The sequence below is a fragment of the Canis lupus genome, chromosome 4 (assembly GCF_048164855.1).
Source record: "Canis lupus baileyi chromosome 4, mCanLup2.hap1, whole genome shotgun sequence".
In the NCBI taxonomy this organism is placed as follows: Eukaryota; Metazoa; Chordata; class Mammalia; order Carnivora; family Canidae; genus Canis; species Canis lupus.
Window position 1 is genome coordinate 51,363,512 of NC_132841.1, and position 27,129 is coordinate 51,390,640.

A 27,129-nucleotide genomic window follows, 5' to 3' on the forward strand; every position below is an offset into this window, starting at 1 on the left:
TGGCTTGGGATAAAGAAAAAAATTCTATGTATGTATTTTCATTAAAGATGCTGTGCTTTCATGGAGACAGCCTGGCCAAAACTGCTTCTCTAAAATGTTTGGAGATATTTTATGGAGGTAAAAGCAACAATGTAAAAATCAGTGGTTGACTAAAAACCTTAGAAGAGAAAATGATGATAATTTTATTTATTTATTGCCACACACAGAATTATGGTAGGGGCACTAAAAGAAAATTGTCTGTTCACTCCTTTCTTAGGTTTGAAATATTTAACACTAAAATACAAAGAAATATGCTTTCAAAATAAAAACCATTAGATTTGTGTTTTTTTTAAAGTTTTATTTATTTATTCATGAGAGACACACAGAGAGGCAGAGACATAGGCAGAGGGAGAAGCAGGGTTCTCGCAGGGAGCCTGATGTGGGACTCGATCCCAGAACCTGGGATCATGCCCTGCGCCAAAGGCAGATGCTCAACTGCTGAGCCACCCACGCATCCCAGAATCATTAACTCTTAGGGGAAAAGAAAAAAAGTGATGACTGCTAAATCGGATATAAGAAAAAAAATTTTAAGTCTAAAAAATTACTAGGGGATAGGGCATCTGGGTGGCTTAGTCATTTAAGCATCTGTCTCAGCTCAGGTCAATCCCAGGATCATCAGGTTCCCTGCTCAGCGGGGAGTGTGCTTCTCCTTCTCCCTCTGCCTCCTAACCCCTGTTCATGTTCTGTCTCTCTTCAAATAAATAAATAAAATATTTAAAAATAAATAAAAAATAAGGGAAATGTTACTACTCCTAGTTTTCTAAAGCATATACATTTTGATATGTTTCTAAAGCATATATACTTTACATATGTGATAAGCTATTATAAGATCAAATAGTTACCCAAATTAATCAAATGAACCCAAATTATTCCTAAGGAAATGTAAAAAATGCAGAAGGACGTGAAGAACATCTCTCTACTTAAGGCAGCCAAAAAAAAAAAAAAAAAAAAAAAAAAAAAAAGGCACATAAAAGACCAGCCAAAGTATAAACAAAATCCTTCCTTAGGCCATGCTAGAACCAGTGGGCCAGTTTTTATAGCATTGTTCCAAGTGAGAAAGGGGGACCCTATTTTTACATCAATGAAGCAACCAACCTTTTAATGTTCCAGGTTAGTTTTCCAAAGCATCAGCTGAAAATCTGCTCTCCTACCATCTAGATTGGTAATGGATTATAGAAAAGAAAAAGTATGCCTGTGCCAAGGGATATATGGTAAGTGGTCACCATCAGGTGAGAATGATCTGGACCTGCTGAAAACTGAAATTCCAAGTTGTTGGGAAACAACAATGTACTGTTAGCAGTTTAGATTTGCTAGCTGTATCTAAATGTATTTGGTGTTTCTTCACACTCTAAGACATAATGAGGAATCAAGATGACCAGACACCAGGGCTGAGACCAGTGCCTTACCTCCTTTTTTAAACTGCACATTTCCCTCCTCCTTTAGTCTAGTGCTCTCTTCTCTTCTTTTCTGCAAGAGATCCAACAATTATATCATTTCTCACAATATGTTAAAAGTATACAAAAAGGTGAGCTTTCATTAGGCTACTTAATAGGCAGCAACTTGACTTTGTTGTTTTTGTTTTCCAACTTGACCTTTGAGAACTGGGTCAGTTTTATCTAAATCTCAAATAGATATAGAGAAACACATGGCCGTCTGGCTAGTCATCCATTGCATTCTTGATGTTTAAAACACAAAACCTAGGTTTCCTATGTTTACAGCAATTCAGGTATCATTTAATTTCTATTTACTCAAAATCAAACTAAATGACATACCCACTGGCATGCACACCACCATCAATTCAAATTTTTAATCTGCTACTTATTAAATGTGTGTTCGTGGACAAGTTCCAGATCTTTCTAAGCCATGGTTTCTTTATCTAAAAAAATGGGGTTTTATAGTTTTATGGGTTAATGTGATAATATACATAAAGCTTCTAATACAGTGCCTGGCAAAGAGGGGCTCCATAAGTATGAGCTATTACTTTTTTTTTTTTTTTTTAAGATTTTACTTATTTATTCATGAGAGACACAGAGGAGAGAGAGGCAGAGACACAGGCAGAGGGAGAAGTAGGCTCCCTGCAGGGAGCCTGATGTGGGACTCCATCCTGGGTCTCCAGGATCATGCCCTGGGCAGAAGGTGGCGCTAAACCATTGAGCCACTCGGTCTGCCGGAGCTATTACTTTTCTGTAAAATTAAAAAATAAAATAAAATAAAATAAAAATAAATAAATAAATAAATAAAGCAAGCAAGCAAGTGGGTTATGTGGCTTAGGGCGTGAAGAAGATATCTGGTATGCCAGCAGAGTGCACTATAGGGAGCAAACTTCATCTGCAGGTTCAGGGCAATATTCTGTCAGCAGACCAACCCTGTGAAGTCTGAAGAAACCCAGACAATCTCTTGCTTCTGAGCTGCTTCTCACAACTCTGAAATTCACACAGATGGCCAAACACCCATTCTACTCAAAGGCGGGCAGAATGAGTGTTACTCTGCCGAGCAAAGATGGCACATGCTGAGTTCTTGTGTGCTTTCAGCCCTGAACATCTTAGCAATATGGTCGGCACAAGCAGAACTGCCAGAAGTGTCAGCCTGCCTCCTTCTGAAAGAGCTTGAAAGAGGAAGGAGGGAGGGAGGGAGGGAGAATGAGAGACAGAGAGAGAGAGAGAGAGAATGAGAGAATGAACCTCCATGAATCTCTTCCTTCATTCTTGGAGCTTCTGACTAAATAAAAACTTTAAAGGAAGGAAATATAGCCAGCAGGGTATTTCATGCACAGGAGAAGCCTGGAGCCTGAACAACTGGTACTCTTAAGATTAGGAACCAAAGTAAAAATATTATGTCTTTGTAGATTTGTAAATATGCTGCTGAGACAAGGGTGTGTCCTAAATACTTTATTGTTACACGCTAGATGATGAATCTCAGTAAAGAAACTAAAAGGTGGGTATAAACTGAATCTCATTTTTATAGTATCTACTATGTGCCAGCTGTATGGCAGATACAGTATTTTAGATACAACTTCTGGAACAGAGCTATTCTAAGGGAATGTGAAAAAATAATAAATAAGTAGTAATGGGAATAAAAAAAAAGAATATGGTCACATTTATTTAGTATTACCTAGGTCAGAGGTGCTAGGATCATAACGTTCTCTAACGGAAGCTAAAAGACTACATCTTAGGTTAAAAAAAAAAAAAAAAAATTAAAGAGGGAAGATTCACTGGAAAGATATTGGGGGCTCACAGAATCACTGGGAGACCTAAAACACAGGCTTAGAATAAAAAGGGACTCAAGGTAGCTCTGTTAAGTCCAGAAACAAGAAAGCATTATCTTTTAATCTTCTGCAGAGCAAAGGAAATCATCAACAAAAAGAAAAAGCAATCTAATAAATGGGAGAAAATATTTGCAAATCGTGTATCTGAGAAGTGGTTAGTATCTAAAATACATAAAGAACTCATACAACTTAAAAGCAAAAAAAAAAAAAAAAAACCCCAATCTGATTAAAAAATGGGCAGAAAATGTGAACAGACATTTTTTCAAAGACAACATATGGATGGCCGACAGGTACATGAAAATACGTTCAACATCATTAATCATCAGGGAAATGAAAACCAAAACCACAATGAAATACCACCTTATACTTGTTAGAATGGTTATTCTAAAAAAGACGAGAAATAACAAGCATTGATGAGGATGTGGAGAAAGGGGAACCCTTGTGCACTGCTGGTAGGAATGTTAATTGGCCTAGTCACTATGAAAAACTATAGGAAGGTTCTTTATTTTTTTTAAAGATTTTATTTATTTATTAATGAGAATACACAGAGGGGGTGGAGAGAGAGAGAGAGAGAGAATGAGAGAGGCAGAGACACAGGCAGAGGGAGAAGTAGGCTCCATGCAGGGAGCCTGACATGGGACTCAATCCCGGGTCTCCAGGATCACGCCCCGGGCTGCAGGTGGCGCTAAACCGCTGAGCCACCGGGGCTGCCCAGGAAGGTTCTTTAAAAAATTAAATAGGGGTGCCTGGATGGCTCAGTCGGTAAGCATCTATCTGACTCTTGATCTCAGCTCAGGTCTTGATCTTGGGGTCGTGAGTTCAAGCCCCCCCTCTGGGCTTCATGCTGGGTGTGAGCCTACTTAAAAAAAATTAAAACCAGAACTACCATATGATCTACCTTCTGGGTATTTAGCTGAAGAAAATTTAAAAACTAACTTGAAAAAAAAAATAAAAAGCTAACTTGAAAAGATATATGCACCCTTATGCTCACTGCAGCATTATTTACAACAGCCAAATACGGACACAACTTAAGTGTCTGTCAATGAATGAAGGGATAAAGAAATGGTGGTGCAGCCATCATTTCCAGCCTCTCTCTAGCTGCCACCTTGCATACTCACATCTATGCAACTGCATCTCAGCTGGTCTGCCTGAGTCCCCCTGAACACTAGCCTTAGTCCCCTGCTCAGTCACATTCCCAGTTGAACAAAATTAAAGAAACTATTATGGACCAGGAGAAACTTACCAAACTGTAAGCACACATACACATTAATGGGAAAGGAACTGCTCACTGAAAGAAAGTAGTTCACAGAATGGCTACAGCAGATGATAAAAAACTTCAGTTCTTAAAGAAGCTAACAGTAAACAGTATTTCTGGTATTGAAGAAATGAAAATGTTCACACCAAGGAACACTGATCCACTTTAACAACCCTAAAGTTCAGGCATCCCTGGCAGCAACCACTTTCACTGTTCCAGGCCATGGGGAGACACAGCAGCTGACAGAAATGCTACCTTGTGTCTTACACCAGTTTGGTGAAGACAGTCTGACAAATCTAAGGAGACTGGCTGGAGCTCTGCCCAAACAATCTGTGGATGGAAAAGCACCACTTTTTATTGGAGAGGATGAGGATGATGAAGTTCCAGATCTTGTGCAGAATTTTGATGACGTTGCCAAGAATGAAGCAAACTGAATTGAGTCAACTTCTGAAGAAGACAAAACTTAAAGAAGTTATTGAGAGCTGATATTTTATATTATGACTGTTTTTTAAAATTGTCCATGGATCTGATAAAATCTAGATCTCTAATATCTTTAAGCCCAAGTCCCTTGGACACTGCAGCTCTTTTCAATTTTTGCTTCTATACAATTCATTCTTTGCAGCTAATTAAGGTGAAGAAGCCTGGGAATAAACTTTGAAACAAGGTTAATAGAGTTTTTGCCTCGTTAAAAATTGTGTGGTATATGTATACACACACACACACACACACATACACACACACACAATGGGATATAATTCAACCATAAAAAGATGAAATCCTGTCATTTACAACAACACGGATGGATCTTGAGGTGATTACCCCAAATGAAATAAGTCAATGAAAGAAAGACAAATATCTTATCATTTCTCTTATATGTGGGGATCCCTGGGTGGCGCAGCGGTTTAACGCCTGCCTTTGGCCCAGGGCACAATCCTGGAGACCTGGGATCGAATCCCACGTCGGGCTCCCGGTGAATGGAGCCTGCTTCTCCCTCTGCCTGTGTCTCTGCCCCTCCCTCTCTCTCTCTCTTTCTCTGTGTGACTATCATAAATGAATTTTAAAAAAAATTAAAATTTCTCTTATATGTGGAATCTTAACAAAACACAAAAACATCCCAAGCTCATAGATACAGAGAACAGACTGGCAGTTGCTAGAGGCAGGGTTAGGGAGACATGGGTGACAGAGGTATGAAAAAAATAATATTAAAAATTACAAAACAATTTCAATTAAGTAAACTTACAACCTAGGTAATAGCAAACTCATTGCTACTTTTAAATTCATGCACACACACATTATGCATAATTGGCCAATAATGTTCTCATAGTGAAATGAAAAGTTGGTTTGATAGAACATGTATTAATGTCGGGCAGCATATTAGTAAGTTAAAAGAGATCATACAAATAAATGCATAACAGGTCCTAAAGGTCTTTAAAATATTTTAGAAAGGTTATTTCAAAAACAAAAATTCTTTAAAGAACAACTCATCAAGTTACTACAGCTTAAAAGTAATCCTTTAAGAACATTCAGTCTCCTCTGTTTTAACTTTAATTTCAAGCTACTTTCTGATCTATATAATCTGTTCTCCATTGCGAACTCATCAGGAATGTTTTATGAACACAGACTGGCACTCGGACTGCCAGACCAGACTCCTGTGTATGTGTGTGTATGCAGAATTTAATCATGCTTTGGTAAATTTAGAACATTAAGATACCAGGTAGGCAAAACTTAGACCCAAGATATACCCAGAAGGAATTACTGATAATGGCCAGCCTGAGTAGGCAGCCTGGGAAAAGCTCACAATGTCCTTTTCCCCCTATTTTTTTAAAATTAATTTTGAGTGTAGTTGACATACAATGTTATATTAATTTCAGGTGTATGACATATGTTACATTAATTACAGGTGTATGAAGATTAGGTAAGTTTAAACATTATGCTATGCTCAGTGTCTTTAAAACTAGGTCTAAAAAAAAAAGAAAGAAAGAAAACTAGGTCTAAAAGTTGAACTGGCAAAGGGAAGAGATCCGGAACATATTTCTGAAGCCAATTATTTGAAGGAAGGCATTTTATTTTTTTGGCTGATAATCACAAGTCAGTGGCCCATTAAGCAGTAAACACTGGAAAAGAGCTGCTGCTTCCACAGATTGTGTAAATTGAGGATTAATGCAATTATCAATATCATGCTGAACATCTCCTTGGAAACAGCTAAAAATAGCACTTTCAGGAGAAAGCTGCACTATCTCCCAGCTATGCCAAGAGACAAACTTGATTCCAGTACAAAGACTAAGGTTTATGCTGCTGCTGGAACATTCTCTTTCTCCAAAAGATGGCATGCATATTGTGTAATGTTACTGGAATCCAAAGACAGATTTTACAGCAAATAAGTGTTACTTAGCATGCTAAATGCCAAGAGCATACACACATAAAAGAACTAGTAGTGCTGACATTCAGCAGCATCATAAGGTTCATACCATCCTAGATTCTGGTCTAATGCGGTTAGGAGACCTCTCATGTCTCCACAATGTTTTAAGTACTCTCTATGCCCAATGTAAGGCTTGCACTCATGACCCGAGAGATCAAGAGTCTCATGGTCTACTGACTGAGCCAACCAGGCGCCGTTCCAACAATGTCTTTTAATACATTCCAGGGGCCTCACAGGGAAACATGTGCTCTAGAATATATTTCCATAACAATGGAAACCAAAGAAATCTTACAGGGTTCTTTACTCAATAGTCCTCCCCATCACTGAAAACTCAGGGAGAAAGAGTGACATTCTGCATTATAAATCATCACAAGGGCTGTCAAGGAAAACCCCAACAAGATAATGCTCTTGATGAATGGAGTTTATTTTGTTATTAACACAACTGCAAGTGTTTCTGCCTGGTGCTCAAAATTTAATATAACTTATATCAGTATAGTATTTTACTTCTCAAAATCTAAACTCATTTGCTTTGCAAGGCAATTCTAGATGTGAGTATGAAAGTATTAAACTACCCATTTTATAGGTAGGAAAATCAAGACTCAGAAAGCTCACTTGGTTTTTTTTTTTTTTTAAACACTACATCAAACTTCTATTCCACTCTACTCAACCTCATTTCTCATTACCACCCAACACAAGTCCCTCCACTAGACAGTCTGATCTCTATTGTCTCTCAACACCCACCATGCTTATCCTTCATTCCATTCCTTTGTTTATGGATCCCCACCTTAGAATGCCCTTTTTTCTGTATCTTCTTCCCAACTGTCCAGATTTTCCTGTTTTCAAGTCTAGCACAAAGCATATCTTCTCGTCAGAGCCCTTTTGCTTCTTATCCTGCATGATCTTTCTTTGAATACACTGTACATTAGTACCTCTAATTTGGGGATTCAGTTTTGCCTCACAGATTATATATATTAAAAAATATGTCTGTGTGTATGAGATAATTTTTTTAAACATTATTTATTGAGAGAGACAGTGCATGTGCACATCAAGGCAGGGAACAGAGAGAGAGGGACAAGCAGACTCCCTGCTGAGCTGGGAGCCTGATGCCGGGCTCAATCCAGGACCCTGAGATCATGACCTGAGCCGAAGGCAGACACTTAACTGAGCACCAGGTGTGCACATACACACATACATATATATAATAAAACCATCACAGAATGTTTGGAATATTACTTAATGCTTAAATGGTTTCATGGGTACAAAACACTGTGCAGCCCTTAGACCTAGGCAAGAGGGACCCCTGTCCAGGCCCTCAACTAATTGCACCTTTCCTCTCATAGGGCCCTTTTAGACTGTGCTCCAGCATTTCCTGCCTAAGTCTCCCCAGCTCACTTCCAGAAGCTGCATGAGCCTTTGCCTGGGTCTGTCCTAAAGGTGGACTTTGCAGCAAGTGTACATTATGCTCCACATGCAAAACTTCGTACTATGCCTGCTCCAGCCTTGGAATCAGCTATTTCTCCAAGGAGCCCTGGATCCTTTTGGTGGGGAATGGTATTTGGAAAACAAGATCTGGATGCTAGTATGTTTCCCGTTACTAGTGAGTCACTGTTTTTAGGCCCTCTCTGTAAGAAACACAGTAAATACATCTTTGAAGGAGAAAAACACAAAAATCCCACGTCAAAGAATACATACACATGAAATCTTGTATGTAGTCATACAAGTGAACACCACTGGAGTCTTCCTCATCTTTTCCCACAATGAAAACTCTGGTTTCCAATAACAGCAATATATCTACTCATTTGCTCTATCCTAAAACCAACAAAAAAAGTTCTGAGGGTAGTCCGGGTGGCTCAGTGGCTTAGCTCTGCCTGGGTCTGATCCTGGAGACCCGGAATCGAGTCCCACGTCAGGCTCCCTGCATGGAGCCTGCTTCTCCCTCTGCCTGTGTCTCTGCCTCTCTCTCTCTCTCATGAATAAATAAATAAAATCTTAAAAAAAAAAAGTTCTGAAATTACAACATGAATATCAGTACTCTTAACGAACCTACTATGTAAGTTCAAGATTTCATTGCATGAAATGAATGAAGTTCAAACTTCATTCTAAAGTTTCATTCTAACTTTAGAATGTATCCTACTAAGAGTGAACAGCCAGAGTACTGCATCCAAAGTTATTGGAATTATCTTTGCTATGTAATCAATTTGATATAGTTATACTGTTTCTGTAATCTATTTTAAGACTTTCCCCCTTATCCTTTCTGGTTTAATTTTAATATTTTAGTGTGTAAAATATTTACACAGATCAAAACTCACTACTGGGTAGGACTTCTGATGTGGCAAAGTGAAGAGGTTACCAAATCCTCTAATTTAAAAAGCAAATATAAACTGGACAAAATAATCAAAATCAACCATTTCAGTGTCCTAAAAACTGACTAGAAGCTTACAACTAAGTGAGTAACACTCATGAAAAATTATAGAACTTCAGGAAATAACCACGAAATCTGTGGCTTATTTGCAAGGGACTGCTCCTCTTCTTCCTCCCAGCATTTGACACCGTAGTTCTAATACAGCAAGGTAGGCCATGAATAACCAGCAGTTCCACTGTTTGAGAAGGCTGATATGATTCAAAGCAGAAGGTAAAACAATCCATGCCTAGTGGTATTGTCAGTAGTAAGTAGCAATCTGAGTGGTAAGCAAACAGGGAAAGTCAGAGGTTCTACTAATCTGTGGCTACAGCCCTGGCTGGGCAAACTATGGACCCATGGACCAGACAGAAATATAACAGGTAGATAGAAGACACAGAGAAGTACTTGACAAGCTCTTCAAATACCCCTGATGGACTGGATGTAGTGTACATTCTTGGGAAGAATGAAGAGGGCCAAATTTATTTACACACCCTTGTCTTATCAGGAGCCTGTACATATATGCTGAGGAGACACAAGTCCAGCCAGGGCAGAGTTGGAAATTTCCTAAAATTGTAATATACTTCTAAATCCACAAACAAATCAGTAGGTGGAAGCCTTGTTGGTTTGAGGTGTTGGAACATAATCTCTGACCAGTTACTGGCTGACCACTAAGCTGTGCAGAAACAGGAGCAATCCCAAGAAGGCCAAACTTAAAAATAAAAACAAGGACAAAAATAAAACCCAAATGAGCAGACCTGTCAGTGGCCACATATTGCAGGGGAAACAGATTGCACAGCTTAAGTTGAGGTAAATTACTAAACAAACAAGTTGATAAAAAAGCAACAACAAAAATAATACAAGGAGGGTGTGGGAAGATACTAGAATCCAGAGATGCTACAGTATTACTTAAAATGTCGTTTTAACAAAAAATTTTAAGATATCAAAAGAGATAGAAAAGCCTGACCTACAATCAGGAAAAAAAAAAGTTAAGAGGAACATTGAACATTCAGATTTTAGATCTAGCAAAGACTTGAAAGCAGCTATAAATAAATAGGCTCAAAGAACTAAAGGATATTGTGTTTGAAGATTTAAATGAGAGCATGATGACAATAATTTAAAAAACAGAGAGAACCATGATAAAGGGACATAAATTATTTAAAATGAAGAAACAGTTGAAAAGTCCAAAAACTGAAATGAAAAGTTCATAGGAGATTTGAATTGGCATGAAAAATAAGTAAACTTGAAGTGAGAGCAAAAATGAGGGCAGAAAAAGCATAGGAAAAATGAACAGAGCCCTCACAATATGTGATGGGAGTTCCAGAAGAGAAAAAAGGATAAAACAAATATCTGAAGAAATAATGGCTGAAAATTTCAAAATTTTTATGAAAAATATTAATCTAAAGATCCAAGAAGCTCAATGAACCACAAGTACATAGATCCATACCTAGAGACACCAGAGCCAAACTGTTAAGACAAAGACAAAGAGAAAATCTGAATGCAACAGGAAGAAAACACTTATCAGGTATAGAAGAACAACAAAACTATTAGTGTTATCTGATTTCTCACCAAGAGGCCAGAGGCAGTTGTGATAACATACTCAAAAATGCTGAAAGAAAAAAAACTGTCAACCAAGAATTAGATATGCAGCTATACCTCAAAATGAAGGCAAAATAAAGACATTCATGGATAAAGACAAAATGTGCTTCTACCAGACCTGCCTTACTAGACGTACTAAGGGAAATCCTTTGGACTGAAAGGAAGTAACACCAGATAGTAACTCAAATCTACACGGAGAAATGAAAAGCATTAGAAATGGTAAATACATAAAAGGCTCTATAAATATATTGTTTTCTCTTTTCTTAAAGATTTATTTCTTTGAGAGAGAGTGCGTGCATGCACATAAGTGGTAGGAGCAGAGGGAAAGGGAGAGAAAATCTCAATCAGACTTCACGCACAGCATGGAGCCCAATGCAGGGCTTGATCTAACAATCTGAGCTGAAACGAAGAGCTGGACACTTAACCAACTGCACCACCCCAGTGCCCTATTTTCTCTCCTAATTTCCTTAAGAGACAAAAAGATTATACAGTAATTATGATATGGTTGGGGTTTTTTTTTTTTGGTTGGGTTTATAACATATATTGATAACACGTATGTGGCAATGGTAGCACAAAGGAGGGGGAGGAAATGGAATTACACTGAATCAAAATTTCTATATTTTACTGGAATTATGTAATATTAAACTAGACTGTAATAAGGTGCATAATGTAATCCACATAGCAACCACTAAAAGAATTTAGCTAAAAAAGTTTAAAAATTAGAAATGTTAAAATGAAAAAAAAAATGTTAAAATGGTACACTAAAAAATTATCAAATATAAAAGAAAGCACTACATTTTTTCATCTTTAAAAATTAAATTTTAATTTTGAAATATTTTTATCCCCTTGCTATCAGGAATTAAGGCACTTGAAAAGATGACACTGCTCTAGAACATGTCATCTAGTCCCAGAGATTTCATCTCTAGTCATTTTGAGACCTATGTTAAAAAAAACCTTTACCTCACTGAATCAGGGACTTACACCACAGATCTTTAGTTGTTCTTCTATACATAATCTAAGGCCATTTTCCATTGAATTAGTAAAATGTGTCCTTTGCTGATGGATCAATTCAATTTGCAAATGTTTAAAATCTATTCTTTGCCTTCACAAATACAGGTATGCTCAGGATCTTTAATTTTATTTTCCAGGGAATGATTTTCTTGGCTCACAGGGCAAAAGAATTTTTCTTTATTTTCTTTTCTTTCTTTAAAGATTTTTTCTTTCTTTCTTTCTTTTTTTTTTTTTAAATTATTTTTTCATGAGAAACACACAGAGAGAGAGAGAGAGAGAGAGAGAGAGAGGTAGAGACACAGGCAGAGGGAGAAGCAGGCTCCATGCAGGGAGCCTGATGTGGGACTCAATCCCGGGACTCCAGGATCACGCCCTGGGCCGAAGGCAGGTGCCAAACTGCTGAGCCACCCAGGGATTCCCCCAGGGCAAAGGAATTTCATATGATATAGAAAATTATACTTAGTGATAAAAGAACTTTGAAATATTATATTGCAAAACACCATCCCGACAACACATTTCTATACTTTAATCAATCCTTCAGTTATTTTTAAATCTCATTACCACCACAATCTTCCAGTGGTGATCCAACCTAAGTGTAATTTTTTTTTTTTTAGTAGGCTCCATACCCAGCATGGAGCCCAATGCAGAGCTTGAACTCATGATCTTGAGACCAAGACCTGAACTAAGATCAAGTTGGATGCTTAAGCAATTGAAACATGCAGGCGCCCCTAAATGCTAAACTAAGATTTTAATTGATAATCTGACAAAAAAGTAGGAGGTGAGCATTTGGAAAAGGATACAAACAGTCCAAGTTGATATTAAAATATAATTAAATTGTTGAGGCAAAGATGGACTTTTAAAAATGTTGTTTGGGGGCTTGAGTGTTGTTTGGCCTTGAGTGGCTCAGTGATTGAGCGTCCGCCTTCAGCTCAGGTTGTGATCCTGGAGTCCTGGGATCAAGTTCCACCATCAAGCTCGCCTCAGGGAGCCTGCTTCTCCCTCTGCCTGTGTCTCTGCCTTTCTCCCTTTCTCTCTGTGTCTCTCATGAATAAATAAAATCTTTTAAAAAATTTTTTAAAGAAAATGATGTTAGGAAAATCTGGTAGTCATCTGGAAAACAATAAAATTAGAATATATTTCACACCTTACACAATAGATTCCAAGGATATTGGAGGTCTACATGTAATAAGTGAAATCATACGTAATGGAAGAGAATATAGGTGAATTCCTCTTTAATCTCTGTGAGGAATAGCTTTCTGTAATTCAAAATTCTGGAGAATTTAAATTGATACAATTTTCATCTTGGTGTAAACTGGCAAAAATATCAGAAGGTACTCTTCATTCCTTTATTAATCATCAAACCACTACCTTGTCCTGGACTAGGGAATAGTCCATATAGTTAAGATCAGTGAATACAAATGAAACAAGTTAGAGGTTTTAAGTGTATAGCCCTTCTATCATTAAATGACAAAAACCTGAATTAAATACATTTTTATAAATTCTCTTAATGATCCTGAGTGACCATGTGTTTATTAACAGACAACAGGGAGAAAACCAAAAGGTTTACACCAGCAAGTCAATTTCCATATTGTAAATCTATCAGCAGCTCTCTGCTTCCCTCTGCAGTTTTGCAAAGTAATTGCTACAAAATAAAAAGTGTCAAGCAGTGTAGACAGAGATCAACCACAGCTGGGTCAAAATAGAGGGTTAAAAGAAAAGCTACATACTTGCTAAAGGGCTGGAAAATGGAGGCACATAAAACAAAACTTTTCTGCTTTGCTCTTATCCAGAGTGGGATGAAAAAACTACACACTTAAAGAGCTAGAGATACCTGTCCTACAAAGCATCCTGAAGGGAATTCCTTTGCCATTAAAAAGGAAAAGCTTCAGTTTTGTTTTCTTTGAAATCAGAATCATTTGCTTCACACACACAGATACATTTTTTCTTTCCACAAGTCACTCTTAGAAACCCTCTAGGGAGTCTGGAGGGAGGCTCTCTGGATTGAAGCTGTAGTTAGAACCTGACCTCTCATTAAGTCCCATATTTGTTAGCAAAGATGACTGCTCTATGAGGAACTAATTTTGGAAATATTTCCATGGTTCTTAGCTCAAAAAATTCTATTTCCCAAAATTCAACTTAATAGAAATAATTTCCTTATTTAGCGCTGCTTAAATTCTGCCCAACAAGTCTTTTTTAGATGTCAAGCACAGATGAGGGTAAAAAAAAAATCCCATTGGTAAACTTTTCTTTTGATATCAGATGCAGTTAGTATACTAGGTACACTTGTGTTTTGGAAGCTTGGTGGTATGTCAATCTGGCTTCCTATTTCACAAAGAGTGGCCACAGTTCTACTTGTATCAAAATGACCTGGGGATGCTCATTAATAAAGCAGATTCCTGGCTGCCACCTACAAGTCTGTGCTATCAGATAATTCCCAGGACTTTGTATGATTAATAAATTTCCTGTGACTCAGGCAAAATAAAGTTTAAGAACCAGTGATCAGGGATCCCTGGGTGGCGCAGCGGTTTGGCGCCTGCCTTTGGCCCAGGGCGCGATCCTGGAGACCCAGGATCGAGTCCCACATCGGGCTCCCGGTGCATGGAGCCTGCTTCTCCCTCTGCCTGTGTCTCTGCCTCTCTCTCTCTCTCTGTGACTATCATAAATAAATTAAAAAAAATTAAAAAAAAAAAAAAAAAGAACCAGTGATCATAAACATAAAGTGATCTTCCTTAATAAACACAGGGAAGACTGAATGCCACTTTAACTGGTTCATCAGTAAACAAACCACAATTATCCCACAAACTTACAAATGTTTTGGAGTAAACATTTTGGAAATATTATTTCCCCTGACTTAAACTCAAGATCAGAAATCTAAGGTTCCTTCCAATTCTTAAATTCTAGGACTTTATTTGATCACTTGTCAAGAGTGTTCATTGAATTCAGTACTAATAAACTTCAAAATTAATAAATTTGGCAATCTTAGTTCAAAAGGATGCCCATTAGAAATGAAATGAAAGGGAAACAACAAATCAGAAGTTTTCTCATAAGGTTAACAGAAGATGCAAACCACTATAGAAGTTACTGAAAACTTTCGGGAAGCAACCAAGAGAATGATCCCTGCAAACATGCCCACTGTTAGTGGCAACATTGAAAACAATTATGAAAATAATGCAATGAGGTAGCAGAAACATGGAAATTAAAAGGATTAAGTACTGTAGGATTTAGGAAAAATGAGAGATAGGGAAAGAACCGATAAAGAACTTCTGTTCCAAATCAATACTTCAATAATGGTTCCTTGTTAAACATAAACCATCTTGAAGGAAAGAACAATCCTTTATGTTTTCAGAATAAGGGAAATGTTTTAAAATCCCAGAAACCTTGTGCTCTGAATACATGTTCACCAAGCAACAAGCTTTTTTTTTTTTCCTTTAAAGATTTATTTGAGAGAGAGAGAGAGAGAAAGCCGGGGAGAGCGACAGAGGGAGAAGCAGACTCCCTATGGGGCAGGGAGCCTTGTGTGGGATTCGATCCCAGGGCCCTGGAATCATGACCTGAGCCAAAAGCAAACATTTAACTGACTGAGCCACCAAGGTGCCCAGCAACAGATTTTTGTATCCCTTACTTAAAGGGATCTATGTATATACCCATTTGCAAATGAATACCACGTGCAAACAATTGGCAGGACAGAGCAAACCCATTAAAATGACTAAATCTGCATTTTGGCTTACAAATAAACTTTTTTCATTTACATCAAGAATTAAATCACTAGGGACGCCTGGGTGGCTCAACGGTTGAGCATCTATCTGCCTTTGGTTCAGGGTGTGATCCCGGGATCCGAGAGGAGTCCCGCATCAGGCTCCCTGTGAGGAGCCTGCTTCTCCCTCTGCCTATGTCTCTGCCTCTCTGTGTATCTCTCATGAATAAATAAAATCTTAAAATAAACAAATAAATAAATCACTAGAGCTCTAAGGAACTCAAAGTCCCAATGTCTTCTCCTCTGTATTTGTAAATGGTATTCATCAACCCAGTAGCTGAAGCCAAGGAATCATGCTAATACCTTCTCCCCTTGCGTGAAATATTCTCCTCTCAGACTGTCACACACTTGACTCCTTTTTCCCTTCAAGTCTTTGCTGATACACAACCTCTCGTCACTTCATCTTATTTTTAAAAAATATCTTTCAACTAGAATACAGCTGCTATGAGAGAAGAGAAACCCTCTTATCTTGTTTACCACTGTATCCTTAAGAGCCTCAAATAATGACTAACATGTGGAAGAAGTGCAAACACTTCCAGAATAAATGAATGAGATAAACTGTAACTTGTAAGATCAATTTTTGGCTCTTACAGCCCAGATAATCATACCATTTATTCAACAGCTATTTAATGAAGGCCCCAAGACAGAGGTCCTCAAACTTTAGCGAAATGTAAGAATTACCTAGGGAATTTATACATGAGGCCTAAACTCCATGGTGACAAGTTGCCCATAAAAGCTGATTCGATTATAGGATCAACAGCACTACAATGTTGTATGTTCCACAGGTCCCCATACTATAAAGCACCTTTGCATCTGATATTATAGCAACAATTCTCATCTGCGACCAGATTTGTCCTTACTTCAGCCAAGCCTTTGAGAATCACTTATTTGTGTCACAGATCTAGTACATCTCAAATGTCCCCTGAAATTCCATTGCTCTGGGTGGTCATGTGAATATTTAAGTTTTGTTTTTGTTTTTAAGATTTTTATTTATTTATTCATGAGAGACAGAGAAAGAGAGAGGCAGAGACACAGGCGGAAGGAGAAGCAGGCTCCCCATGGGGAGCCTGATACAGGATTCCATCCTAGGTCCTGGGGATCATGACGTGAGCCAAAGGCAGACATTCAACCACTGAGCCACCCAGGTGCCCCAGACATTTAAGTTTTCACAAAAGATTAGGATATACACGCACACATATACAGTGCTTTTCTTAAGAGATTTTACCTGTTTTTTAAAAATCTTAACTGCCTTCCTCTTCCATTACTTCTTTTTTTTGTTTTTGCCTCCACCCCTCCTCCTCTCCATTACTCTTGATTTATGAATTCTGCTGAGAACTGGAACTTCTCTTGAGCCCGGATTATCTTCTCAGCCACAGGGTTGGTCAAGTCAGCTTGAATAACAGGCTTTAGCTATTGATACTTGATTCTGCCTGAAGAGGAACACTTAGCAGATCCTATTATAACATTTCTTTCCAAATCCTCAAAGGTCAGCTTCATGTGCTGTTTGGTAAAAAGCCTATGTTGGTTGTAAAGAATCAATTTTTATTTATTTATAGTCTCAAAACAGAATAACCTGCATTGTTGTTGGTTATAAATGTAACAAGTGCTTCATGTAAAAAAAAAAAAAAAAAAGTGGAGAATGAGCAAAATAGGTGAAGGGTATTAAGAGGTAAAACTTTCAGTTATAAAATAAGTCATGGGGACAAAAAGTACAGCATAGGGGATACAGTCTATATAATACTGTAATAACTTTGTATCCTGATAGATGGTAAGCATTATCATGGTAAGAAATACACAATTATCATAACACTATGTAGTACACCCAAAAAGTAATACAATATTGTATATCAACTATACTTCCAAAAAGTATATTAAATATAAATAAAAATTCCCCAATAATCATACCACATATCTTTCCAAACTTTTATGCATGAACATATTTTCACATAGGTTTCTAACTTAAAAGGAATCATCCTATAACCTGCTATATAGGTTATAGCATCCTATAACCTGCTATAAAGGAAAAACACCTCTTGTGTGTCTCCTTTACTGTTAATACTCACATGGAACCCTATGTGCAAAGTTCCCCCACACCCAGCAACTCCAACTCTACAGTTGCTGTCCTGCAACTTAACTCAATTTGGACATGATCCACCTAGAGACAGCATCAGATCCTACAAATTAAGAGCTCCATCCCACCCGACTGGCCCAAACCCCACCCCTACTTCAGATGCCAAATGCAAGTCCAGGTTGTCACCTCTGCTTTTGACTCATGGGCTATAAATTGGAAGTTCCTATGACCTCTTCCTCAAGTGCAATTAAATTGCTAAAGAAGCTCATAGAACTCAGAAAAGTAGTTTACTTATTAGATTATCAGTTTATTCTAAAGACTATAACTCTGGGAATAGGCAAATAGAAGAGATGCATAGGACAAGGTTTGTGGGAAGGGGCACTGAGCTTCCATGACCTCTGGGTGTGCCATCCTTGCACTTCCACATGTTCACCCAACTTGGAAGCTCTCTGAACCCTTCTTTAAGGTTTTTTTTTTTTTTTTTAAGATTTTATTTATTTATTCATGAGAGAGATGCAAAGACATAGAGGGAGAAGCAGGCTCCCCAGGGGGAGCCCCATGTGGGACTCGATCCCAGGACTCCAGGATCACGGCCTGAGCCAAAAGCAGATGCCCAACCACTGAGCCATCCAGGTGTCCCTCCTTAGGGTTTTTACTGTAGGTTTTAGTACATAAGCACGATTGGTCAAATCACTGGTCATGAGTGATTAACTCAACCTCCAGCCCCGTCCCTTTCTCAGAGGTGGGGGTGGGCTAGGTGGCGCTGAAAGCTTCAAACTCTGAAAACCAGACCTCATCCTTAGGGGCCTTCCAAAAGTCACCTCATGTGTGGTTGAAAGGGGATTGTTATAAATAAAAAAATATATACCCTTATCTCTTATTAGGCAATTCCAAGGGTTTTAGGAACTCTGTGCCAGGAACTGGACAAAAACCAAATACATATCCATATCTCTTATTATAAGCCATATTATCACACCTGTTTAAATCATTTAACATTACAGGCATTTCTTCCATGTCAACATTAAGACTTATCTTTCTAATGACTGCATAATACGCTACCTCATAAAAATGGCAAAAATATTTAAAGTAATACCCTCTGTTGAACATCATTTCTAATGTTCAAAATTATAAATGATGCTGCAACACATCTGTACACATTATATAAACATCTGTACACAACTCTAACTCCTTAAAATAAATCATTAAAAACAATCAGGTTTAGTTGCGCTGCCCAATATGGTAAACACTAGCCACATGTGACTATTTAAATTAACTGAAATAAAAAATTTTGAAATTCAGTTCCTCAGCTCTACTAGTCACATTTCAAATACTCCAGCTGATGACAATTATTAATATGTGGTAGCTGATGGCCAGTAGGCAACCGTATTGAACAGAGTAGATATAGAACATTCCCATCACTGCAGAAGGTTCTATTGATAGCCCTGGTCTAAAGAAACATCCATATAAAAATTTGATACCTGTATCCCACAGAAATGATATAACACTTTAAACTCTTGAAATTAGTATACGCACTCCTACATCCTCTCATTGACGGTATCAGCTAACTATATGAGACATAGTGCTTTAATTTGCCTTTAAAAATTATCAGTGAGGGGAAACCTGGGTGGTTTAGTCTGTTGAGCCTCTGACTCCTGGTTTCAGCACAGTTTATGATCTCAGGGTTGTGAAACTGAGCCTCATATAGTGCTCTTTGGTTGGTGGGGAGTCTGCTTGATGATTCTCTCCCTTTGCCCCTCCCCCTCCTTGAGTGCGCATGTTCTCTCTCTCTCTCTCTCTTTCTCTCTCTCCAAAATAAATACATAAACCTTTAAAAAAATTAGTGAAGCTGCAAGTCTTCACATTTTTTGGCTCTGTTTACTTTGTTGCTATTGAATTATCTCAACTTTGTCTATTTTAAAAGAAATCAAAGCTATCCTGTTTCAGATCACCTACAAAACCAAAACATATGTGCAGTGAAGAGACATTTCTTCATCTATTTTGCTGGTTTCCTAAGAACTTTATAAAGATATTTATCAAGATGCCATAAAAATAACTAAGAATACCACCACAATTACATAAAGGCAGTCTGTACACTCATGAGATTGTTTCCTTAGTGGAGTTATAACAATGGCTAATACCACAGCACATTGTTTCTACGAGGTATTGTTACAAATTTTTGAATTAAGCTATGAAAACATGAGTTGATATACAAATATAAAATATAAAATGTTTATATTTGAAAAGTGATTTTATTTACACAAAAGTCTGGAATTCAAGAAACCAACCTAACGGGAATTAGAACAGTAGGTCTGTGGGTTGGTAGAGGTGGAGGGAATGAACGAGTGGTAAAGCATACGAAGGGAGATTCTGGAATGATGGAGATGTTCTGGATCCTAATAAGGGTGAGTTGCACAGGTATATATAGTTGTTAAGACTCCCTGAACTATACACAGAACTAACAGTTTCACTATATGGAAGTTACATCCTAATTTTTAAAAGGAAGAAAAAAGTTTAATAGGCATTGCGCTATTTAGAATATTCAACTTATAGGTAATAAAAGTAATTATTTTAAATACTTATAGAACTTAAATGTGATTCCTGGTCAGGAAACACAGTTTTAGTAAATTGGGGAATGGAAAGCAGAGTATGTAATATCTAGAGCCAAACCACACAACTATCAAGCCAATGGAACTGTAGAAAATTCACTATCAGGACAAAATGTATTAAGGTATCAGAAAAGCACTGCTAACATTTCAACACAGACATTTAATCAACATTTCTAAAAAGCCTGCACCAGGGAAATGAAAACTGAACCAAACCCTTTCTGGAAAATCATTTCCCTAATTATCAAAGAGTATGTGATTTAATTTTCTGAGCCATTTCTGCTGAGGTAGTTTATGAAATTGGCTCTTCTTTGCCCTTTATTTTTCTCTTCTGGCAGCACACATTAGCACAAAAGCTAATACATGCATGTTAAAACTAACAGGCTTGAAAATTAAAAATGCCTAAGGAAAGACAAGATGTTCCTCTCCATGTCACATTACCTCCCCACTCCCACTGTTACAATGCACATTTAGTATCCCGGCCCAATATCAAAATAGCATAAGCTGTTTAGTGAGTGAGTTCTTCAGAAGCCAAGGCTACAAATCTCATTCAAGTTCTTTGCAGACAAGCTCAGTTGTTACGGTAACTCTTCAGATAGCCTTGCTTATGGGATGAGAAGGAAGGATACATGGGGGATACCAAGACTTCTGTCTCCAAAAGTGAAGGGTTGCCCAGGTAAGGATATGTCCCAGGGGCAAAGAAGCAGGAAAGTGGACATTTTATTAGCGTATCTGCTTTGTAGAAAGACAGCTATTTTTGTTACTAAATTCAACATTATATTTAAGAATCAAACAGATCTAGGTTTGAAAATCAGTTCTGCCATTTACTAGATGTGTGATCTCAGGCAAGTTACTAAGTTCTTTTCTTTTGTGGGGAAAGTATGTATGAACAGTATGTTCCATAGGTGTGTTGTGAAGATTACATGAAAACACAAATAATTTCATAAGCTCAGTGTCTGGCATTATTATAGGTGCTTAACAAATGATAACTACTATCCCACATGATTCTGTTCCTCAAGAACATTATGTAAATAATGCAGGCCCTAGTCACTGCACTCTGCACCAAACCACCACTAGGATATTCAGGCAGTCATCTGTTGCTATTAAGGAATTAACACAAATAGACAGCATACCATAATTCTAAAGTCTAACAAGTGTCCCATAAAGGAATGGAATTTCAGCAACCAACAATCAATAAAGACTTTTTTTTTTAGAGGTGGGGGTGACGAGTGGGAGAGAGAGATAATTTTTAAACAGACTCTACGCCCAGCTCGAAGCCCAACTCAGACCTCGATGTCACGACCCTGAGATAATGACCTGAGCCAAAATCAAGAGTCGGACACTTTAATGGACTAAGCCATCCAGGTGCACAGATAGCATTTTTTTTTTTTTGAGAGCTAAAAGCTATATATAGGTGCTAGAAAATAAATTATATAAGATAGACATAAGAACTCAATATTGACCAACAAAAAAAAAAAAGAAAAAAAAGAAAAAAAAAAGAAAGAAATCTGCCAAGCAGACAGTGAATGCTTCCTTGCCATGATACTGATTTATCTTAGCTCCATCACTAATGAAGCAACAAGGACACAGATAGGCAAGTAACTCTTTACCACATGATGCAATCTGTGTTTTAGTAGCAGCCACATTTATTCACTTTAAAAAGCAGTTTATGCGGCAGATCATGCACAATAAATATTTACCTGTTTCTCCTCTTCTGGCATGTTTTTTTCCAGTTCTATTAGGTATTCTTCATCAAGTTCAGAGGAATTCACATTATCATCAGGTTTGTTCTCAACCTTGTCCACTCCTGGCTCCTCCTTTTCAAATGAGGCACTAGAGTCATGAAAACACTCTTCTCCCTGGTCTTCTTCCTGAGAATGAGCCTCAACATCTTTGAGCAGCTTGTTGTGAAGATGGTGATCTTTGGGATCAGAAACTGGAGGACTAGCACACTCTGCTTCCTGGTGATCTGTAACTTTCAAACCATTGAAGAGATCCTCTGGAACACTACAGTTTTCTGACTTCTCCCCCATGCTGTATCAGTGAGGGAAGTGAAGCTGAAGCTCTGGGGAAAGAGAAAATATGTTAGGTAATGGTGCTTATACAGTTATCTACCACTTTCCAAAAGTCTGCCTTATTCCACTTAGCTTTTAACAGAGACCTACGTTAGTATGGTTACAGTTTCCAAAAAAGTGAAAATCCCCTTCAGTTTTCTTTCAATTAGTGAAAACAGGTAAATATTCATGTAGGTCTTTCATAAACGGAAAGTGGTAGAACTCCACCTTTTGGAAAATGGGGGTAGGGGTGCATGTGGATAATGTGGATAATCTTTGCTTTAGGCCATTTCAGCTCAGGAAAGGCTTGACAAGAACACTCAACTTTTGCATAGCAGAGGAAACTTGTTTTTTAAAAAAAAATCTGGGGATCCCTGGGTGGCGCAGCGGTTTGGCGCCTGCCTTTGGCCCAGGGCGCGATCCTGGAGACCCGGGATCGAATCCCACATCGGGCTCCCGGTGCATGGAGCCTGCTTCTCTCTCTCTCTCTCTCTCTCTGTGTGACTATCATAAGTAAAATAAAAATTAAAAAAAAAAAAAAAATCCAGGGGCAGTCCCGGTGGCTTAGCGGTTTAGTGCTGCCTTCCAATCGGGGCCTGATCCAGGAGACCTGGGTTCGCGTTCCACGTCGGGCTCTCTGCATAGAACCTGCTTCTCCCTCTGCCTGTGTCTCTGCCTCTCTCTCTCTCTCCATCTCTAATAAATAAATAAAATCTTTAAATAAAATACAATTAAAAAAAATCCGGGATGCCTCGGTGGCTCAGGTCAGAATTCCTGTGTCCTGGGATCGAGTCCGCACTGGGCTCCCCATGGGGAGCCTGCTTCTCCCTCTGCCTAGGTCTCTGCCTCTCTCCCTGTGTCTCTCATGAATAAATAAAATCTAAAAAAAAAAAAAAAAAATCCCATTACATATAAACTTCTGCATCAAAACCCAAAACATAGCCTAACTTCCTGTCACTGAAATTTATTATAAAAAAAACTGGTTATCGTAGGTTCATAATGCCAAATTTTTACTGACACTCCTTTCAGAATTTCATATAAGCAACGGGAGACTTTTGTTTTTTTGTTGTTTTGTTTTGTTTTGTTTTCTACGGGAGACTGGTTTTAATGTGGCTCTTCCTCTTTCCACTGCTCGAATTTTGCCGGGGTAGCCAAAACACAGGCATAAACTATTGTTTAACGGCAAGAAGAAAATGAAACGTCCCTAATCTTTATTCGGAATTAATAGCCCGCTCGTAAATTTAAAAAACGCAGGCCTGTCTTTCCAGTACCACCGTATGAAGCTCAAGAGTAAGTTTCTGATGGAGCTCGGAACCCTGAGGGTCAACTTTACCCAAACGTGTGTTGTAGAGCCAACGCAGGTCACAGTGGAATGGGAATCTGGTCCTCCTCGGGGTCCCCGCGGGGTCGGCCGCAGACACTAAGAGCGGTTCTCAATCCTGGCCAGACATCATAGCCCTCGGGAGGCTTTGGCAAGTCCTGCTGCCCAAACCGTATCCTCCGCGGGCTCTGACTCACCGGTCTGGCGCAGGCCCAGAGGGCACCTGTGCTTTTAAAGGGCAGCCCAGGGGACCCTACTGTACCCCGCTGAGGACCGCGGCTGCACCAGCTGAGTCAGACCGCCAGCAGCCCCGCCCCCCCACCCCCCTCGTCGCGGCAAAATCACGCCAACAACCCCTGTGCCGCGACACGGGCCCGAATTCGTCCCAGCTCGCCCCAAGAGAACTTCAAGCAGCAAAATCTTAATTAAGACTTGGCTTCCACAGCAATGTTTTGTTTCTCTCTGCTCCCGGGTCTACCGTGAGAACGCGAGTTTGAGCCGCAGGGCTAAGCCAGGGCCCCCCCTGCGCCTCCCAACGGCTCGTCCTCTACCTGAGTCCCTCCCAGCCAAAGCGGACGGAGCCAGGCAGCTACTCACAGGTCCCCTGCTCCTCGCGTCTTCACCTTCCCAGCCTCCGGGATCTTCTATATCCGCTCCGTCAAGTGCACTTCCCTCGGCGCCAACCAATGGCGTCGCTGCTGGCAAAGCATCCTGGGAAATGTAGTGGAAGCCTCGGGGAGAGAGCGCGTTGCTGTCGCGTGATGTGACGCCATTGTACGGACGGAATTGCAAGTGTCGGTTGCCATTTTGGGTTACGGCAAGACTCCGCCTTCCTCTGCGCGGAGGAAAAAGAGGCTGCGTCCGGGCTGTTACTTTTTACTCCTCTCTGACTTCTGAAGCTGGCCATGCAGATGGGAATCTTGAAGCATAAACCTTGTCCAAAATAAAGTTTGCTCAAAGTGTGCCTTTCAAGGGGCCCATTACTAGATCAAAACAGTTTTCATAATAATATTAAGTTGCTATTTGCCTTTTCCACCCTCCTTTCATGAATATACTGTTTTCCAGGGGATGTTGTCATGTGATCGCGCAATGGCTTGAATGTAGAGGGAGCTTTGAGAATCCAGCTGTCTTCTATTAAGACGGATATTAGCATAAATGTAAAACAATGCCACTCTTCTCACTAAAAGGGTTTTTTGTTTTGGAAAATACAGTGGCATTGAATAGGTGTGTTGTTCTCGTAAATTAATAAATATTAAATATTTTTCCGTTCTCATTTCTAATACAGTAAATATTGATAAGTATGACCCACATAAACAAAAGCTTTTTGTGGTCTTCACTAATATTAACAGTGTTAAGTGGTCCTGGAACCAAAAATGAACTTTTGCCCAATGAACCCATTCAAGAAATGCTTGTTGAATGTTTGTTAGACCCCATGCCAGAAATACAGAACCGAAATATCCCTTAAGGAAGCCAGACAGGTAATCAGCAATAACAGCAGATTATTACTTAGTTTTCTGTAATTCACAGAACCTATTGCAGAGATAGCTGGGAGGGACTTTTTCAGGAAACTTGTTTTTTGAATTTATGTCTAAATGAGGTTGTGCACACCCTTGCATTTTTGTGTAAGTCAAAAGCTTTAATATACAAAAAACATTAAAAATATATCAGAATTTTGGAAACCTTTTAATATTTAAAAAATTTAAAATATGGCAGGAACTTAAAAACTGTTCAGTAGTTAGCGCTCTTATGACCTTTAAGAGGTCTGGTGAGGTGCAAGGAGATAAAATAAATATAAATAAATAAATAAAATAAGTCACAGAGATGAAAAGTATAGCATAGGGAATATAGCTAATAATATTGTAATAATTCTGTATGGTGACAGTGACCATAGTTAGGTGGTGAGCACTGAGTAATGTACAGAATTGTCAAATCATGTATGTCTGAAACTCATAACATTGTATGTCAACTACACTTTAATAACAATAATAATAATAATAAATAAGTTCTGTTAAATAAATTCTGGTATAATAGAAAGGCTATGCATTTTGGAGCAAAATAAGTAAATAAATAAAATAAACTTGAGTTGCAATGTCAGCATTTTTACTTTACTAGTTGTCCAACTTTGACAATTCTAGTAACTAACATTTATTGATTATGTGTTTGTTAGGTGTCACATGCTGTGAAAAACACTTTAGGTGGATTATTTATTATTTGAAATCTAAGTCTGGTTTGCCACTTACTAGCTTTGTGACGTTAGTGTAAATTAGTGCTTCTAAACTTTGATATATAAATTTGCCCCATATGTAAACGTGGGTTGGGTTTAAGTTAAACCCCTTAAGTTTTGGGAGAAAGAAATGATATAATCTAGAAGACAACGTGCACAGGGCTTGACACATAGTGTTTAATGAAAATTAGAGCCAATAATAATATGTGACAGGCCTTCTGACAGTAGTGGTCACAGGAAACCTAATAAGACACTGTTCCTGTCTTCCCCATTCCCAGGAGCTCACAACCTATTAGGGGAGGTAGAGAGTGGGCCTAAGATAAAAGGACTACTGAGCCTGAAGGAAGAAGCAATCCCCCCCCCCTTTTTTTTTTAAGCCAAGAAAAGCCAACGTTCAATTGGCCGAGTTTGGTAAGTCTTCACTAATAAGATATTTGAGTTATACTGTTGAAAGAGTAATAGTTCATTAAGAGGAAAAACAAAACAAACAGGACAGGCTGAGGGCTATCCTAAAAATCTCAGGAATATTTTTGGAAATGATAAATAGTTGGATATTGCTAAAGTAGAGAGCGCAAAGCAAGAAACACATTTTTACAAATAGAAGTCCACCAATCAGATCCTGGAACCACAGAAATTTTGTCTTAGTGCTCAAAGCCACTATGTAAAAGGAAAAGAAAGGTTTCTCATCTAGAGGGCTGTTCTGTTGTTATTTTCCCAGGGTAGAGACCATGTCTGTCTTGTTTACAGCTGTAAGGGGTCAATGAACATTTTGTTATCACGTGGGTGAATGATTCTCTTTCAGGGATTTATGGCCAAAACACTGGGTAATGTGGTACTCTGATGAGTTGTACAAAAAGATTTTGAGACTCCTGGAGTCATCTCACTGGATTGTTGTAAGAATTAAATGGTGTCATGTTTTATCTAAAGCATAAGTGAAGTGCTCAAGACAGAAAAAAATAGTATTAACAGCTCTTAGCATGGTAAGTGCTCAATAAACATTTGCAGTTATTGTATTACTATTATTAATGGTCTCACAGTATTACCAACATTATGATTACTATAGTACTTGTAATTTAATTATTAATAGCATTACTTATGATAATTTTAAGAGTGATA

General features: G+C 38.5%; 1 protein-coding gene and 1 pseudogene across 3 annotated transcripts in view; one reads left to right on the forward strand and one right to left on the reverse strand.

The window, feature by feature from the left end:
• Positions 1-24,724, reverse strand: part of TTC1 (tetratricopeptide repeat domain 1) — a 47,024-nt gene extending 22,300 nt beyond the window's left edge. Inside the window, exons 1-3 of one of the 3 annotated variants that reach the window (XM_072824309.1) lie at positions 24,387-24,724; positions 22,115-22,479; positions 1,446-1,506 (exon numbers count right to left, since the gene is read on the reverse strand). In XM_072824309.1, the coding sequence (XP_072680410.1) occupies positions 1,446-1,506; positions 22,115-22,447 (394 nt within the window). In that variant the 5' untranslated portion in view covers positions 22,448-22,479; positions 24,387-24,724. Of the gene's footprint in view, positions 1-1,445; positions 1,507-22,114; positions 22,480-23,801; positions 24,071-24,340 lie in introns of those variants that run through there. The other 2 variants (XM_072824310.1, XM_072824311.1) reach the window with 2 other exon arrangements.
• On the forward strand, positions 1,019-5,199 carry LOC140632368 (transcription factor BTF3 pseudogene; annotated as a pseudogene).
• Positions 24,725-27,129: the final 2,405 nt, after the last annotated feature.